Source organism: Nicotiana attenuata, unplaced genomic scaffold (assembly GCF_001879085.1).
Source record: "Nicotiana attenuata strain UT unplaced genomic scaffold, NIATTr2, whole genome shotgun sequence".
NCBI lineage: Eukaryota > Viridiplantae > Streptophyta > Magnoliopsida > Solanales > Solanaceae > Nicotiana > Nicotiana attenuata.
The window spans coordinates 354,356-371,162 of record NW_017670555.1 but is presented as its reverse complement, the minus strand read 5'-3'; the positions used below and the strand labels follow the sequence as shown (position 1 = coordinate 371,162).

Genomic DNA, 16,807 nt, shown 5'->3' with positions numbered 1-16,807 from the left:
GAAAGATTGTGTTGTTTGACTTTTTTGTCCTTGCTCTTTTACCTGTTTAATACTTCTTTATCTGTTGGGATTTATTCTGATTAATTTTAGCTAGCTGCATATATTTTGCCTGCACATAGATATAGAGCTGATTTCTGTGGCTCTGGTTGATGGTGTGGTCATTTGTGTATTCTCTTCCTCTTGTATACATCTGATGCTGATATGTAAAGCATTTTGTTTCTTGACAGGTATGGCAATGCTAATGTCTGGAAGACATTTACTGATCTATTTGATTATTTCCCTTTGACAGCATTGGTTAGTTAATCATCACTCTTGAAACTTTATCCAAAACTAAAGAAAGACAATCATCACTCTTGATTAATCTTTACAGTCTTTTACACCATCTTATCTTAACAGCAATGTGTAGCCTGCTATAACATTACCTTGTATCCGAGCTCATAGTTTAAGCTTTTTACATTGTCTTATAAACTTTTCCAAAAACTATTAAATCTACACAGTAGCTGCTTAAAGATGTCCCTTAATTCCTGTTGTCTAAAGTGTTAGTTTCTGGAAGCTATCAGGCACTGATTCATGTTCTCCTGCTTAATGAGCTGCTTCACTTTTCTTAGAGGGTGTTTGGATTAACTTTTAAAAAGTAGCTTATAAGCTAAAAGCCAAAAGCCATAAGTTGGTAATACCCAACTTTTGGCTTTTGGCTTATTTTTGTACTTTTCATGCCTAAAAGTAAGTGCTTTTTAGCACTTTTTGTCATTGCCAAACACCACAAAAACTAGAGTACTTAAAATCCAATAAGCATTTAAAATAAGCCAATCCATATACCCTCTTACTCATACATTCTTCAGTAACTTGTAAAGGCGAAACAAATAAAACAGAGAGCTTCATGGAAAGCAATAGAAAATTATTGTTCCAACTTAGATCAGATAATGCTAGGCAGTTAAAACCTAGACTTTTAAGGCCAGACAATCTAGAAAATTGGGATTGGGGGGGGGGGGGGTTGGCTGGAGCTGGAGGTCGGTTGTTTGGAAGATGGACTAAGAGCTTGTTCCTCTTAGCATTCCTTCTTTCTCTTCTTACGACACTGTTTATCCAAATCTCTATTATGAGGGGGAATGTCTGCATTTAAGAGGTTCCATTATTTGCAGGACGGAAATAAACCTTCAACAGGGTGCTTCTGCTTTGTGGTTCACATTAATTTCATAGGAATTTTATGCAAGTTAGAATTTCGTCATTTCTTTAGGAAAGAATAGCAGAGGATTTATTAAGGGCATGCATTCTTAGAATTAATTTTGGAAAAATGCCTTCTTCTTGTTAGCTCAACATCTGCATTCCAATATCAGAAGCCATGGCTGGGTTGAATACTTCGCTGTAGATTAGTTGTCTGTACCAAGTTTTCCTACATTCTATCCGGCAAGTGCAGACTGTGCAGTTGCTTCAGATTGGCTTCTGTGGTTTTGGAAGATACAACTGCCTGTTGATGACCCATTTGATATATTTATGACTGCACTTGGACATTTACCATGATAAATGTCTCTTGTAAGTGGAAGAATTAGCTTTCGTTTACTCATGTTGCCAATGTCAAATTCTAGGTTGAATCCGAAATTTTTTGTTTGCATGGAGGATTATCTCCATCTATTGAAACCCTTGATAATGTAAGAAGTTTTGACCGTGTCCAAGAAGTCCCCCATGAAGGGGCCATGTGCGATCTTTTGTGGTCAGATCCAGATGATCGTTGTGGTTGGGGGATGTCACCCCGCGGTGCTGGATACACTTTTGGGCAGGTGTTTTTACTGTATACTTGAGGGTTCTTATTTCCATCCTCTATTCTTGAGGATTTTTTCAGATTTTCATCTCGCAAACAAATAAATGCCGCACCTGCCTGTAATACAGGACATCTCTGAGCAATTTCACCATACCAACAATCTAAAGCTGATAGCTCGAGCTCATCAGCTGGTCATGGAGGGATATAACTGGAGCCATGTAACTTTAATTACTTCCTCCTTTTTATACATCTTATGATACCATTTTGAAAGTCCCTTGAGATTGTAACATCTGCCACAGGAACAAAAGGTTGTCACTATTTTTAGTGCACCAAATTATTGTTATCGATGTGGAAACATGGCCTCTATTTTGGAGGTTGACGACTGCAGAGGGCACACGTTTATCCAGGTGCTTATCCGTCTTTCTCCTTTGAGAAATGCCTTTTGTGATAATCTAACTTTGAGTCTTATATTACCAGAATTAATCCTTAAATCGACTGACATCTCGCTGCAATTTTTGAATGTAACTGTGAAATGTAAGGTCTATTGTGGTCAATTAATTACAAACCATGTCATTGCAGTTTGATCCAGCTCCAAGAAGGGGAGAACCGGATGTAACACGACGAACCCCTGATTACTTCTTATAAAATGGAGAACCATTTCTGTTGTCTACCAATAGCTGGTTTTGCTATATTTTCCATCTGCTGTCGAGATATGAGCATAATTATGGCAAAGCTAGCTACTCATGGGAGGTAATCCATGGACTAAGAAGCTTGTAATAGGCTAGACCAGATCCCCTTGGTTTAAGTCATATTCTAACCTATGTTAGGAATATTAGAGTGGGGAAATGCAGCCAGCAAAGCTGTATTGTATCATTTCATGGAGACTTCTTTTCGGTTGTTCCATTCATGTTCTGATCTTCAGTCTTAGTGTGATATTTCTCTCAAAGTTGTCATATGTTGTTGCAAGGAAGTATGTTGTGTAAAGTCAAAAATCCACTTTACAGTGTAACTTTTACCTTGTTAATGCAGCTGATCCTTGTGAAATTGGTTTCTTTTCTTTGTGATGATCAGCACTTGATGTGGTTAGACCATATAGATGATTATAGTTGTAGAGTTTATGTGGAGGATGCAAATTCAGTTGATATGATGTAGACATGGTCTTCCATAATAGTTGGGGGTTCGTTGGTATGGTTTGCCATAATCATTGAGTCGCAATCTGAAATCATTGACATCGATCAATAAGTTATGTAGAGTATGGAGCATGCTTTGCTACTTTAGAAGTTTAATTAGTGGTTTGAATTTCAGACACTGAACGGCAGTCTGGTTGTTGATTGAGAATATTCAAAATCTTAGTGGTGCGATCATTTATATGCAGTAGACTGGTCCTAGCAGATACTAGAGCCACCGTTTATATTTGGAAATTTTAACCCAAATAGATTTTCTCTCTCGTTCTTTCAATTATTCTCCCCCAAAATCACTGCATGGTATATCTAATTTCTCTCTCCACGATCTTTCTCTCGCAACACGTTTGTCTTCCACATTGTTGAACCATGATTCTCTCCATTGTCTTCCCCAAGCTTTATAGTTCTCTCACAGTGCCATTGTCTCTCAAAATTTTCAACTTTTTTTTCTTTAAAAAGTTGTGGCAAGTGTTAAAGTTTTTGGCAGGTTAGAGCTTCTTTTTTTCTTCAATTTTTTTTTTTTTTTTTTTTTTTTTTTTTTTTTTTTTTTTTTTTTTTTTTTTGTAAATATTCACCATTGTTAGGTTTTCTGCAAAATACCCACTAAAGCACTCAATTTCGAAGGGTTATCTTTCGATTTGCAAATCACACAAGAGGAACCTGTATTTGCAGGTTCATCAGCAACCATTGAAGCTGAAAGAAGAACAAAAATACGCAAATGACCCTAATCGTAGATGTGTTTACATGTATTCGAGTCCGCATATATTGATTTTTAGTTTGTACAATGGTTTTCTCTTCTTGTATTTAGATGTATTTATATGTATTCGATAAGGCATACATTGATTTTTATTTTGTACAGTGATTTTTGACCGTTATATTTAGATGTATTTATATTTATTTGAGTTCATATAACAATATTTTTAAATACATTGTTAGTTCTATCATTTTGATGTTATTCATCAATTAGTTATGCATTCAATCTAACTGTATTCATCTATATTTTCAACCTAATTGTATCCATCTGTATTTAAAATAACAATACAATGAAATACAGTGAAATACAATACTCTCAATACAAATATAAAATCAATGAATACAACCAATGAAATATACTCAATAAAACAGTAATGCCATGTATTAGGAATAAATAAAATATTGTGAATACAAAAATAAACCTGAATACATTGAACACAAATATTAGATACAATAGATACAAGCACTAGATTTATTATGAAATATGAAGGCAGTAGGTTACTATTACATGTTGTATCCGGCATAGATATATGATGTATTCATATACAGAAAGTCGAATTTCAAAAATATTTCTGTAGATACTTGTATCGATTTCGAGTAGAACCTCGAACAATGTCAGGAAAAAAAAAACTCGAACCGTATCAGGAAAAAAGAAGGACTGAAACTCTAAAGAATGCTCTGTTTATTGGTATTTAGCGTTTGATAAATCTTCTCATCAATTAGATTGATAATGTTGTGTGTTATAATTGATTTATGAGCTATATTACGAGTGTATCCCGTTAACGCAGCTTTCCATTATTAAACAACTAGAGAGACCTATTATTACGTTGATTGTCGTTACTCTATTCATGAATACATGTTAATACAACCGCTGACACTTGGACTGCCCTGTTTTTAGCCGATTTTTTCTACTGGATTCATGAATACTGTATAGGGTCAAATTTGACCCTCAGCATCTCTACGCCAGTGGGTACGCCCAGTGAGTGTACGCCGACTAACGTAGCGGGTACGACTCGAACGTGGGGACAAAAGCGGCATCGTTTAGGACTCAGTGTCTTCACTAGGGAGACGTTACCTGTCTTTGTAACTTTTTGATTCTTTCGAGGAAGGTCTCTTATTATATAAAGGAGACCTTCACATTGTAAAGGGGGGATTCGGATCTAATACAACTCTCTCATTTTCTGGCTTTCTCTCTCTGTCTTTACCTCAACGAACATATCTTACTGAGTTCATATTATCACTTTGCAATACTAGATCTACAACTATAATATCATCTTTGCATCTCTAGATTTATTATATTTGATTACGATTTACCCTTTTCTTACTTTTGATTGTTTTCTAGCTTACAAAGTATATTGTTAACTTTTGAGGCGAACAACTACCGTTCTTGATTTTTTGATCCCTTTTATTTCATTGCCCCTTATAATTAGGGCAACTCTTTTGATTTTTGACGGGGTCTTTTTTCTGAGATTAGTTACGCTTAGAATAGTTATGCTAATATTATTTGTTATTGACTGTTTGCTATGTTATATTAACTTTGGGATTGTCAATATTTTATCTTCGGATAATTTATTTTGAGATTATTATTTTATCCTCAAATATAAATTATCTCGGTACTATTACTTATCTTGAGATAATTTATACCAAGAATTGTAATCAAACAAGAGATAATTCCGATACTAAAATTTTATTTTAGGATTATTTTTACTTATCATCATACCAAAACAACTCCTAAAAGTTCGCCCATGAGGCAAGCGGGGGTAAAAACATTAAGACCATTCAATTTCAAGGTGGTTAATTATAACCTCTTGCCCGAACTAAACTTTGCCTCTGGTTGTGTTGGACATTCACTAGTGTAACTTGTGAATTATCTGACATGTTCTATTATTGCTATGGGAAATTTTCGTATATATATGAAATTATAAATTATTTTAATCGGTTTAACTAAAGTTTGCTAAATATCAAAATTAAGTAGTTCTTTTTTTATAATTTATATACATTCAATCGAAGGATTCAGTTAAGCGCCTTCAATTAAGGGATTAGTGCCTTCAATTACGTGATTCAGATACACACTTTTCCTTTTTTTCTTTCTCTCTCTTCCTCCCAAATGCCAACTACCACTACCGATTAAGTTAGAGCTTGAAAATTTGAAAATAGTTTATACAATTTGCTACAATAAAAAAAATTATTCAAAATCAACATACAAAATTAGTTTGTGATCAGCATACAACTTGAATGTAATTTTTATACAACTCATCATACAATTATAATACAAGTTTCATACATAAACCCAAATCGAGCAAGAAAAATATGATACCATATACAATTTATTGGCAACTTTCATTTAATATTCATTTAATTTAGTATAATTACAACAACATACAACTTAATATAATCTTCTTGCAACTCATCATACAATTATAATACAAATTTCATACAAAATACATATAATATGTATATGTATATATTTTGTATCTGATTTATATGTCGTGTATTCTTCTCCCTCTTTAATTTTTAATTGAAAATTAAACTGAAGGGTTGCCGATTCACCAGTAGCAGCAACGTCAAATGCATTGTATATATGGGCCAGGAGAAGATGAAATTCCCGCAAGGGCTTGATTACATTGAGTGGTGTCGAAATAGAGAGATCTGCTAAGTATTCACTAATGGCATCTTCATCGAAGATTGAGGGATCGTCAGCGAGAGGTTCACGGCGAACAATGAAGTCTCCAGCATTCACGGCCAGATGAGTCTTTTACCATGGTACTGGATAATCTCGGATGTTTTACCAATCAATTGGATCATCAGCGGCAATGGAAAAATTGATTACTTGGTCCATTTTTTATTGGACGAATAACTGGCCGATTGGTGTAAAGGAGGAGTGATAGCTATGGATTTTAACCTATCTTATGCTCTCTTTTGCTTAGTTTTTGGATAAAAAATATGAAAAAGTATTCCCGAAAACTAATTTACTGTGCTTTCTTACAGGGTTTGATCAAAATGAGGCAAACAAGCCATAATTAACTCATGAAGGAGTTAAATTTGCACAAGTTCAAAGTTGGGACTAGAGCACTGATCGCGATAGAAATTAGCGGCCGCAAAAGGTCCACCGCTGAAGTGGCCACAAATACGCGGTCCGCGGAAGTGAGATTCAGAGAGTATGTTTTGGGTACAACAGTGACCGCTGACCGCGATGGAAAAGCGCGGCCGCGGAATACCTGACGCGGCCGCGGTGGTATTTTCGCTGAGAGCGTTGATTGAAGTTCAGAGACCCGTCAAGTCATGCTTGATAGAAGAACGCGGTCCGCGTCCAAATTACGCGGCCGCGATGGAAGCACACGCGGACGCGGATGAAATTACGCTCTCCGCGAAACCAAGTCCAACCCAAGCCCAGAATTGAAGAAATGCGGATCGCGCTCGTTATTGCGCAGCCGCGAGAGCTCAGGCGCGGACGCGTTCGGAATTACGCCTCCCCGAAACTTCCGCAAGGGCATTTTTGTCCAGGAATTTTAGCCTAGTATAAATAGATCTTTTTCACATTTTTAGGGTACGGAATATTTTGCTGAGCACGTGAACGGCTGGTTTTTACCTTTTTGAGTAATCTTAGAGTAGATTTGTCTTTAATCTTTAGATTTTCATCTTGTATTTGAATATTATCGCTTATATTTCATCTCCATCTTTGATTTCTACTGTTATTATGAGTAGCTAAATCCCATAGCTAGGGTTGTGACACAATCCTAGTATGGGTATTTAATGGGTCATGAATTTTAGGGCTTAATTGTTTATGGGTTAGTAATATTTGGCTTAATTCATGCTTTAATTGTAGATTTAGTGGTTGCAAACACTGATTCGTGCCTTGATGACTTAGATTCTTCTAGAGAAAGAGAGACTAAGTCTAGGAAAATTAGGCTAACAAGGAATTAGGGTGCATTCAAGAGATTGATAGCCCCAATTAAAGGGTTAAATCTAGAGATAGTAATACCCGACTTGAGCCAATATCATTTGTTATGCATGAACACCCATTTGGACTTGAGATAGTCAAATCGGGCAAAGTCACTCAAACTACCGAGAGGTATAGAGTGAGTACTTATGTGTGATGGTTATATCACGACCCCAATCATAACAAGCTTGCCCTGAATTCTCGATACCCGTTAGATATCCACCTAGGCGGAAGTCACTGCCCTAGTCCCTTTTAATCCTTGAAAACAACCAACAAAAAAAATAATGTACTTAGCTTATTCTAGCATATCATAGTATAGCATTAGAAGTATAATCAATCATGACCATGTTTGGAGGTGCAATTGGGATAACACTCACATCTAGATTAGTTAGATACCTAACTCCAAATCAATTAACTCCCTGTGAAAATCGATCCCGACCTTTGTTGGGTAAAACTGCATCGACCATCCTTGTCATTTGATAGTGTTACAGGCTTGGAACCGATCACTTTTTGGCGCCGTTGTCGGGAGTTAGACGGTTTTAGCTATCTATCTAACTATTTGTGTGTCTTGTTTTTCTTTCCTTCCGATTTTCTAATTTGTTTGTGAATTGCTCTTAGGTACAATATGGCTCTTAACAATGATGCTCCCGGAAATTTGCCTTTGGGGGAGGAGGTAGATGATGATAATATGGATGAGATTCAACTTGAACCACAAGCACAAAGGAGAGGCCGACTGCCTCATGACAATATTCCAAACCATCCCCCACCTCCAGCAAGGGCAGCACACCGGACGTTGCCCAATAAAGGATACGCAAGTGCAATAGTCCCGCCCTGGATTAGGGCGGGCAACTTCCAAATAACCAACATTATGCTTACTCTCTTGGAACAGAGGGGTCTCTTCACCGGAGCTCCGCACCAAAATGCCTATAAGTATCTCAAGGGTTTTGTTGATACATGCTGGGGGAGCAAGCAGACGAAAGTTTCTGAGGATGCGTTGAGACTAAGGCTTTTCCCATTCTCTCTAAAGGGGAAAGCTTTGGATTGGCTTGAGAGGTTGCCTAGCCATTCCATCACTACTTGGGATGAGTTGGCCGAGAAATTCGTAGCAAAGTTCTTCTCGCCGGGGCATATGGCGACGCTGAGAGATGAGATCCTTGCCTTTAAACAAGAGCCTAATGAACCGCTTCATGAGATTTGGCAAAGGTATCGGACGATGGTTAAAGAATGTCCGAACAATGACATGACCGAAGCCATGATCCTGCAAACATTCTATTGTGGCATCAACACTACCAACCAGTGTGTAGTTAACCAGCTAGCAGGGGGAAACTTTATGAACACACCTTATGCCGAGGCGTGTGATATACTTGATGAGATGGCGGATACTTCCTCGGCATGGCAAAGCCGAGCTAATGTGCCACAAGGTAATCCCAATGTCATTCACCTACACAAAGAGCTCCATGACCACGGCCAAGCAATAGCAGAGTTAACTACAACAATGAACCAGTTGGCAAAAGCTCAATTGCAACAAGTTCAAGCGCCAAGACAAGTGAATGCCATGGAGGGGGTAAATATGATGGTCAACAAGAGGCGGCAAAGAGGTCAACAAAGTCAAGGAAATCAGGACCAATTTGAGCAAGGTAGTAGTGGTTGCAACCAAGATGATGGGTATGATGATCAAAGTGAAGAAGTTTAGTATGTGAACAACTACTAAGGACAACGGAGCAATGCTCCGAATTAACAACAACAGTGGAGATCTCAGGGAAATTGGGGGAATCAAAACCAACTAGGAAATTGGAACAATGGGAACAACAACAACCAAAGCAACTGGGGGAACAACAATCAAAATTGGGGAAACCAGGGCAACTAGGGCAACAACAATAGCAATTGGGGAGGCAACAACAACCAAGGGGGTTGGAATAACGATAATCAGGGGAATCGAGGGCCGGGCTTTCAAAGGCCTTCGATGTATCAACAACCAAACAACGTGCCTCCATTTTCGTCTCATGGTCCTAGCTCGTTAAACAATGAGATGGGAAGGATTGAGTCAATGTTTGAGCAAATGTTGAAGAAAAACATCGACTCTGATGCCTAGTTGGCGTCCCATAATAGTTCTATCCGCAACTTGGAGGTCCAACTTGGCTAGATTTTGCAAGCTTTGAACACTCGCCCTAAGGGGGCACTACCTAGTGACACGGTACTAAACCCGAAGGGAGGGAACAATACAGGCCACACCATGGCGGTGACTACAAAGAGTGGTAGAGGTGGTGTTGATAATTCCTCTAATGTAAGAAGGGTTGTGATTGATGATGTGTTGGTGAAAGAGAATGATGAGCAAAGCAATGATGTGCAAGTGCGTGATGATATTGTGAGTGAATAAGTGAGAATTGACATTGATGACAATGTGGAGGAAACATTAAATGATGTGACCCTCTAGGGAACAATGATTGACATACCGAAAACGGTAGTGCCCAAGGCCAAGGCTTCTTTGCCAAGGCCTCCTCCACCATACCCTCAGAGGCCTGCTAAACAGAACAATGAGAACCTGTTTAAGAAGTTTATTGATATGATGAAGAGTTTGTCGATAAATGTACCTTTGGTGGAGGCTCTAGAACAAATGCCAGGATATGCCAAGTTTATGAAGGACTTGGTCACAAAGAAAAGATCCATGAATTGTGAAACGATCAAGATGACGCACCAAGTGAGTGCCATTGTACATTCCATGGCCCCAAAGCTAGAGGACTCTGGTGCTTTTATAATCCCGTGCACTATTGGTAGTGTCAATTTCGCCAAAGCTTTGTGCGACTTGGGGGCAAGCATTAACTTGATGTTGTATTCTGTGTTTAAGACATTGGGGATTGGGCAGCCAAGACCCACTTCCATGAGGTTGCAGATGGCGGATAGGACAATGAAAAGGCCATTGGGGATCATTGATGATGTGTTAGTGGGGTCGACAAGTTCATACTTCCCGCGGATTTTGTGATTCTGGATTGCGAGCTTGACTATGAAGTGCCGATCATATTGGGGAGACCTTTCCTAGCTACAGGGAAGGCTTTAGTTTATGTGGAAGCAGGAGAGCTCACCTTCCGGGTGGTGATGAAAAAGTTGTGTTCCATGTCTGCAAATCCATGAGGCAGCCCAATAGTAACAAAGTATGTTCATTTGTTGATCTTGTGACTGAGGTGATTTGTCAAGACACCAGTGCTGTGATAAATGTGGAGGACCCTTTGGAAGCTGTGTTGTTAAACCATGATGTGGCGGAGGATGAAGGCTTGGTGGAGTATGTCAATGCTTTGCAAGGAATGGGTTCTTACACATATTAGCCCCGAAAACTTTCCTTGGATCTTGAGAACCGAAAGACTCCACCAACAAAGCCCTCAATCAAGGAGCCTCCCGTATTGGAGTTGAAGCCTTTGCCTTCACACCTCAGGTATGAGTTCTTGGGCCCTTGTTCAACTTTACGTATTATTCTTTCTTCGTGCTTAACTAACATGCAGGTAGATGCCACCCTTGCGGTACTCCAAAGAAGGAAGAAGTAAATTGGATGGACTCTAGATAATATTCGGGAGATAGCCCCGCCTTTTGCATGCACAAAATTATACTTGAGGATGATGCCAAATCCTCCGAGGAACATCAAAGGAGGTTGAATGAGGCCATGCAGGAGGTCATCAAGAAGGAAATTATCAAGTGGCTAGATGTAGGGGTTGTGTACCCCATTTTGGATAGTTCATGGACTTCACCGGTACAATGTGTGCCGAAAAAGGGTGGTATGACGGTAGTCACAAATGATCAAAATGAGTTGATCCCTACCAGGACTGTCACCGGATGGAAGGTATGCATGGATTACCGAAAGCTGAACAAAGTGACCCGCAAAGATCATTTTCCATTGCCCTTTCTTGACCAAATATTGGATAAACTTGCCGGGCGTGCCTACTATTACTTTTTGGATGGGTACTCAGGTTACAACCAGATTTTGATTGCACCGGAGGACCAAGAGAAAAACACCTTCACATGTCCGTATGGAACCTTTGCATTCTCACGGTTGCCATTTGGTTTGTGTAATGCACCGGCTACCTTTCAGCGGTGTATGATAGCTATATTTACGAACATGGTGGAGGACTTCCTTGAAGTGTTCATGGATGCTTTTAGTGTTGTGGGTGACTCCTTTGAAGAATGTTTGGGTAATCTGGACAAGGTGTTGGCCCGATGTGAAAAAACTAACTTAGTACTTAACTGGGAGAAGTTCCACTTTATGATTGAGGAAGGCATTGTCCTCGGCCATAAGATTTCAAAGAACGGTATTGAAGTGGACAAAGCGAAGATTGAAGTGATTTCAAAACTCCCTCCTCTTACTTCCGTCAAGGGAGTTAGGAGCTTTCTTGGGTATGCGGGTTTCTACCGGAGGTTCATTAAAGATTTATCAAAAGTGGCGAATCCCTTGTGCAAGTTGTTGAAAAGGATGCAAAGTTTGTGTTTAATGAAGATGGCAAGAAAGCTTTTGAGCTTCTCAAGTATAGATTGACTACCACTCCCATCATCACCGCACCCAATTGGAGCTTACCATTTGAGCTCATGTGCGTTGCTAGTGACGTTGTGGTAGGAGCGGTTTTGGGGCAAAGGATCAACAAAATATTTCATCCGGTCTATTATGCTAGCAAAATGATGAATGATGCCCAAGTCAATTATACTGTGACCGAGAAAGAGTTACTAGCCATTGTCTTTGCCATGGAAAAGTTCAGGCCATATCTCATGGGTACCAAAGTGATTGTGCACACCGATCACGCGACGCTCCATTACTTGATGATAAAAAAGGACTCTAAGGCTAGGTTGATGAGATGGGTTCTATTGCTTCAAAAGTCTGATCTTGAAATTATTGATCGAAAAGGGTGTGAAAACCAAGTGGCGGACCACTTTTCCCGCTAGGAAGAGGAGGGGAGGCCCTATGATGGCCTCGAAATTAATGACTCGTTTCCGAATGAACAACTCCTCTCCGTGTCTTTAAATAGTATGCCTTGGTTCTCCGATGTGGCTAACTTTCTTGTGACCGGCATTCTCCCGTGTGAGCTCTCTTCTAACCAAAGGAAGAAGCTTAAATGGGATAGCTTGGATTATTACTGGGATGAGCCTTATCAAGATTTGTAATGATGGTATGATCCGGAGATGTGTTTCGGAAAAGGAGCAAATGAGTATTCTTGATGCTTGCCATTCCTCGTCCTACGGTGGTCATCATGGTGGGGCGAGAACTGCTTCAAGGGTGCTCAGCTGTGGATTTTATTGGCCTATTTTGTATAAAGATGCTAGTGAGCTTGTGAGGATATGTGATGAGTGTCAAAGAGCGGGTGGAATTTCCAAGAAGGATGAAATGCCTCTGACCACTATTCTTGAAATTAATATTTTTGATGTGTGGGGCATTGACTTCATGGGACCATTTGTGAGTTCATGTGGTAACACTTACATTCTGGTTGCTGTTAATTATGTTTCCAAGTGGGTTGAAGCTGTGGCCTTGCCCAACAATGAGGCGCGGAGTGTAGTGGCTTTCTTGAAGAAAAATATTTTTACAAGGTTTGGCACTCCTAGGGCGATCATCAGTGATGGGGGTTCTCATTTTTGCAACAAGGCCTTCGATACTTTACTCTCCAAGTATGGTGTCAATCATAAAGTGTCAACCCCTTATCATCCTCTGGCTAGTGGACAAGTTGAGGTCTCCAATAGGGAGATAAAGAGCATATTGTCAAAAACTGTCAATGCAAACCGAACTGATTGGTCAAAGAAACTGGATGATGCTTTGTGGGCTTACAGGACTGCTTACAAGACTCCAATTGGTATGTCTCCGCACATGTTGGTATTTGGGAAAGCATTCCATCTTCCGGTTGAGTTAGAGCATAAGGCCATGTGGGCGCTGAAGAAGTTAAACCTTGAATGGGATGTAGTTGCAAATCTTCGGGTAGAGCAACTAAATGAACTTGATGAGTTTAGGTTTCATGCCTATTCCATATCGTCCTTGTATAAGGACAAGATGAAGTACTTAAATGACAAATATGCCCAGAACAAGGAATTCAAGGAGGGTGACTTGGTTCTTCTATTCAACTCTCGGTTACGACTGTTTCTAGGAAAGCTCAAGTCAAAATGGAGTGGCCCTTTCGAAGTGGTGCATGTACTCCGTTTGGTGATCTTTATTTGAAAAACAAGAATTGTGAAATCTTCCGAGTTAATGGGCACCGAGTGAAGCACTATCTTGGCAAGTTTGATGACAGCCACATGGTGGCAATGATCCATTTCAAGTGATTGATGGTAACATGCGTCATGCCGCGACGTTAAATCAGGCGCTTCTTGGGAGGCAACCCATGTGTTTTTCTTTCTTTTTTGATTTTCTTCTTAGTTTAGGCTTTGTTTTGGACTAACTGGTCATGAAGTTTGTGTAGGAATTGTTGTGTAGTGCAGAACTGTTGCTGGAAAATTTTGCCTGAGTGTGAGAATTACGCTGACCACGCTAAAATTTTTTGCGATCAGCGGTTGCTTTTTGCGGGGGCGTAAATGGTCAGCGGACGTGGACTTGAAAAGTCCAGAATAGAAACTCTCTGAAGTTGAATTCGCGTCCTTGATCGGTGCCAACCCTGCACCACTACGGAGTGGCGAGAGCGGTTGATGCAGCTTTTACCCGAAAAGGTCGGGATCGAATCCACAGGGAGCTAGAACTGGGAATTGGATTCCTATCTAAACTAGCAATGCGTAATGTTCTTAATTACGCTTCCAATCATAATTGTTCTTTTGATTACTTCTACTTTTATACTACTGAGATGCTTATTTAAACTAAGAATAATTGCTAAAGGGTTGTCTAATAGGTAACGAGGCACAAGGGAAGTGACTTCCCCCTAGGTGAATACTTGACGGGATCTAGAATCTAAGGCAAAGTTGTTATGTTTGGGATCGCGATATAGCCAATGCACTATGCTACTCACTCTATACCTCTCGGTAGCTTGAGTGACTTTGCCCAAATTGACTTTCTCAAGACCAATTGGGTGTCAAAATTATACAAGTAATGTAGGCTCAAGTCAGGTATTATTATCTCTAGATTTAACCCTTTAATTGGGGCTATTAATCTCTTGAGTACGCTCCAATTCCTTGTTGAACTGATTACCTAGACTCAAGCTCTCTTTCTTAAGAAAAGATAAAGTCAAATAGGCACAAATTAGTGTTTGCAACCACTAACCCAACATAGAAAACACAAATTATTCCAAATATCAACCACCCATAAACATCTAAGCCTTAGAACACACGACCCATCAAATACCCACACTAGGGTTGAGTCACAACCCTAGCTAATGGGTCTAGCTACTCATATTAATGGAAGAAAATATGAAATTAGATGAAGAATAAGCCATATAATTTGATTACAAACTAAGATAATGAAGATTCAGTGTTAAAGTAGCTCCAAATTACTCAAAATGGAACAAAACAGCTGTTCACGTGCTCAGCTAAAAGTCAGATTACAAAAAATACCCTAAAAAATGTGAAAAGAAAGTATTTATACGAGGCTTTTTTGGCTTGAATATTCACTCTCTGAATCTGGCCACCGCGGCCACGGTGGCTTCATTGCGGTCTGCATAAAATGCTCAGCGGACCGCACTGGCTTCAATTGCCCAAACTTCCAACTCTCTGAAACCCTCTCTTCGCGGACCGCATAAAATGGATTGCGGCCGCGAAGAGGCTTCTGCGGCCACGAGAAAACCTTCGCGGACCGCACTGTTTTAAGCTCCAAATTTGCACCTCTCTGAATCTCCTCACTGCGGACCGCACTAAATGGATTGCGGCCGCGGTGGGTCTGTTGTAGCTCTGCTTTAACTTGTTCTTGGTACTTGTGCATGTTTCGCTCCTTTTTGAGTTGATTTTTCATTCTTGTCACTTTCTTGACCAAACCCTGCAAACAAGTACAACATGTAAGCCTTTTTGGGACTATTTGTATTCATTTAAGTCAAAACTCAAGTTAAAAGAAGTGTAAAATGAACTAGAATCCCTAGTTATCAGTCCGTCGTTAAAATTTCGCGGTCCGTGTTACTCTTTTGCAGCCGCGCCTATTTTTTCGCTCTCAGCGGTCCAATCTGCAACAGCTCTTCAAACCAGGTATAGGAACGCGGTCCGCGCTAGAATTTTGCGGCCGCGTTCGGGTAAGTTGGTGGGGTCTACAGCTTTTAAGTATAAATTGGAGGTCTTTAGACCTTTTACCCTTTTCGCACCCTGATTTCCCACCAAGATATAGCACTATTCATCATCATTTCTGTGGCTTTCATTTTCACTTTCACTAATCAAAAGTCAAATTTCCTCTCAATCACACAACTGGTATGTTAATAGTTCTGTGTTAATCTTATTTCTTTCTTTTCTCTTATTTTAGTTTTACTTTTTCTTTTTAATTTGGGATTATACATGCCAGAATCACACTCATGCTTAATTGATGCTAAAACTTCATATGGGTACTTGTTTTGCATGCTTAATGGGGATAGGGTTATTTACTAAGCTTGTAATTGCACATATGTCGGCACTTAGTGAAAACCCTTGTTTAGAATTGTTCCCTAGTGCCTGTGTTTTTTAAATTTCACGGACCGCGGTCCACTTTTTTGTAGTCTGCGGTCCCTAATTTGTGGGAACTTTGAGTGTAAGTTCGCGGCAATATGCTTGCTTTCTCGCGGTCCGTGGTGGGTCATTCGCGGACGCGCTTGCTTTTTCGCGGTCCGCGGTGATCAATGTTTAGAGAGGTAGTAGTCTGATCCTACCCTCTTCGCGGTCGCGGTTACTTTTTCGTGGTCCGCGATTGGTACTTCGCGGACGCGGTCACTTTTTTGCGGTCCGCGGTGCTTGGCTCTGAGATGCAGTTCTGCAATTTTATTGCAATGTTTTATAAATGCTTGCATCTTTGTTCTGACTTTCTTTCTTTGTTTGTTATTTACAGATAATGGTCCGATCTCGGGGAAAAGGCGATACATCTAAAAGGGGGGCAGAACCCTCCCGAGGAAGAGGACGAGGACGCGGACGAGGAAGGATCAAGCTACCACTTGCAGTCCAAAAATCCATTGGAAAAATGAGAGCAGCCATCAAAGCTGTGGACAGAGCAGCGGACCACTCTGATACGAGTGAGTATGTCCCTTCCCGAGAAGCTTCGGAAGGGGACTCTATGCCCACTCA

The 16,807-nt window shown here is 40.0% G+C and overlaps 1 protein-coding gene across 2 annotated transcripts in view; it reads left to right on the top strand.

Moving 5' to 3' along the window:
- The window catches only part of LOC109240911 (serine/threonine-protein phosphatase PP2A-5 catalytic subunit), an 8,876-nt gene extending 6,072 nt beyond the window's left edge, over nt 1–2,804 (top strand). Inside the window, exons 7-11 of one of the 2 annotated variants that reach the window (XM_019407593.1) lie at nt 228–294; nt 1,587–1,778; nt 1,888–1,977; nt 2,059–2,166; nt 2,339–2,804. In XM_019407593.1, coding sequence (XP_019263138.1) covers nt 228–294; nt 1,587–1,778; nt 1,888–1,977; nt 2,059–2,166; nt 2,339–2,404 — 523 coding nt within the window. In that variant the 3' untranslated portion in view covers nt 2,405–2,804. The remainder of the gene's footprint in view (nt 1–227; nt 295–1,586; nt 1,779–1,887; nt 1,978–2,058; nt 2,167–2,338) is intronic. The other variant, XM_019407594.1, reaches the window with a different exon arrangement.
- Nucleotides 2,805–16,807: the final 14,003 nt, after the last annotated feature.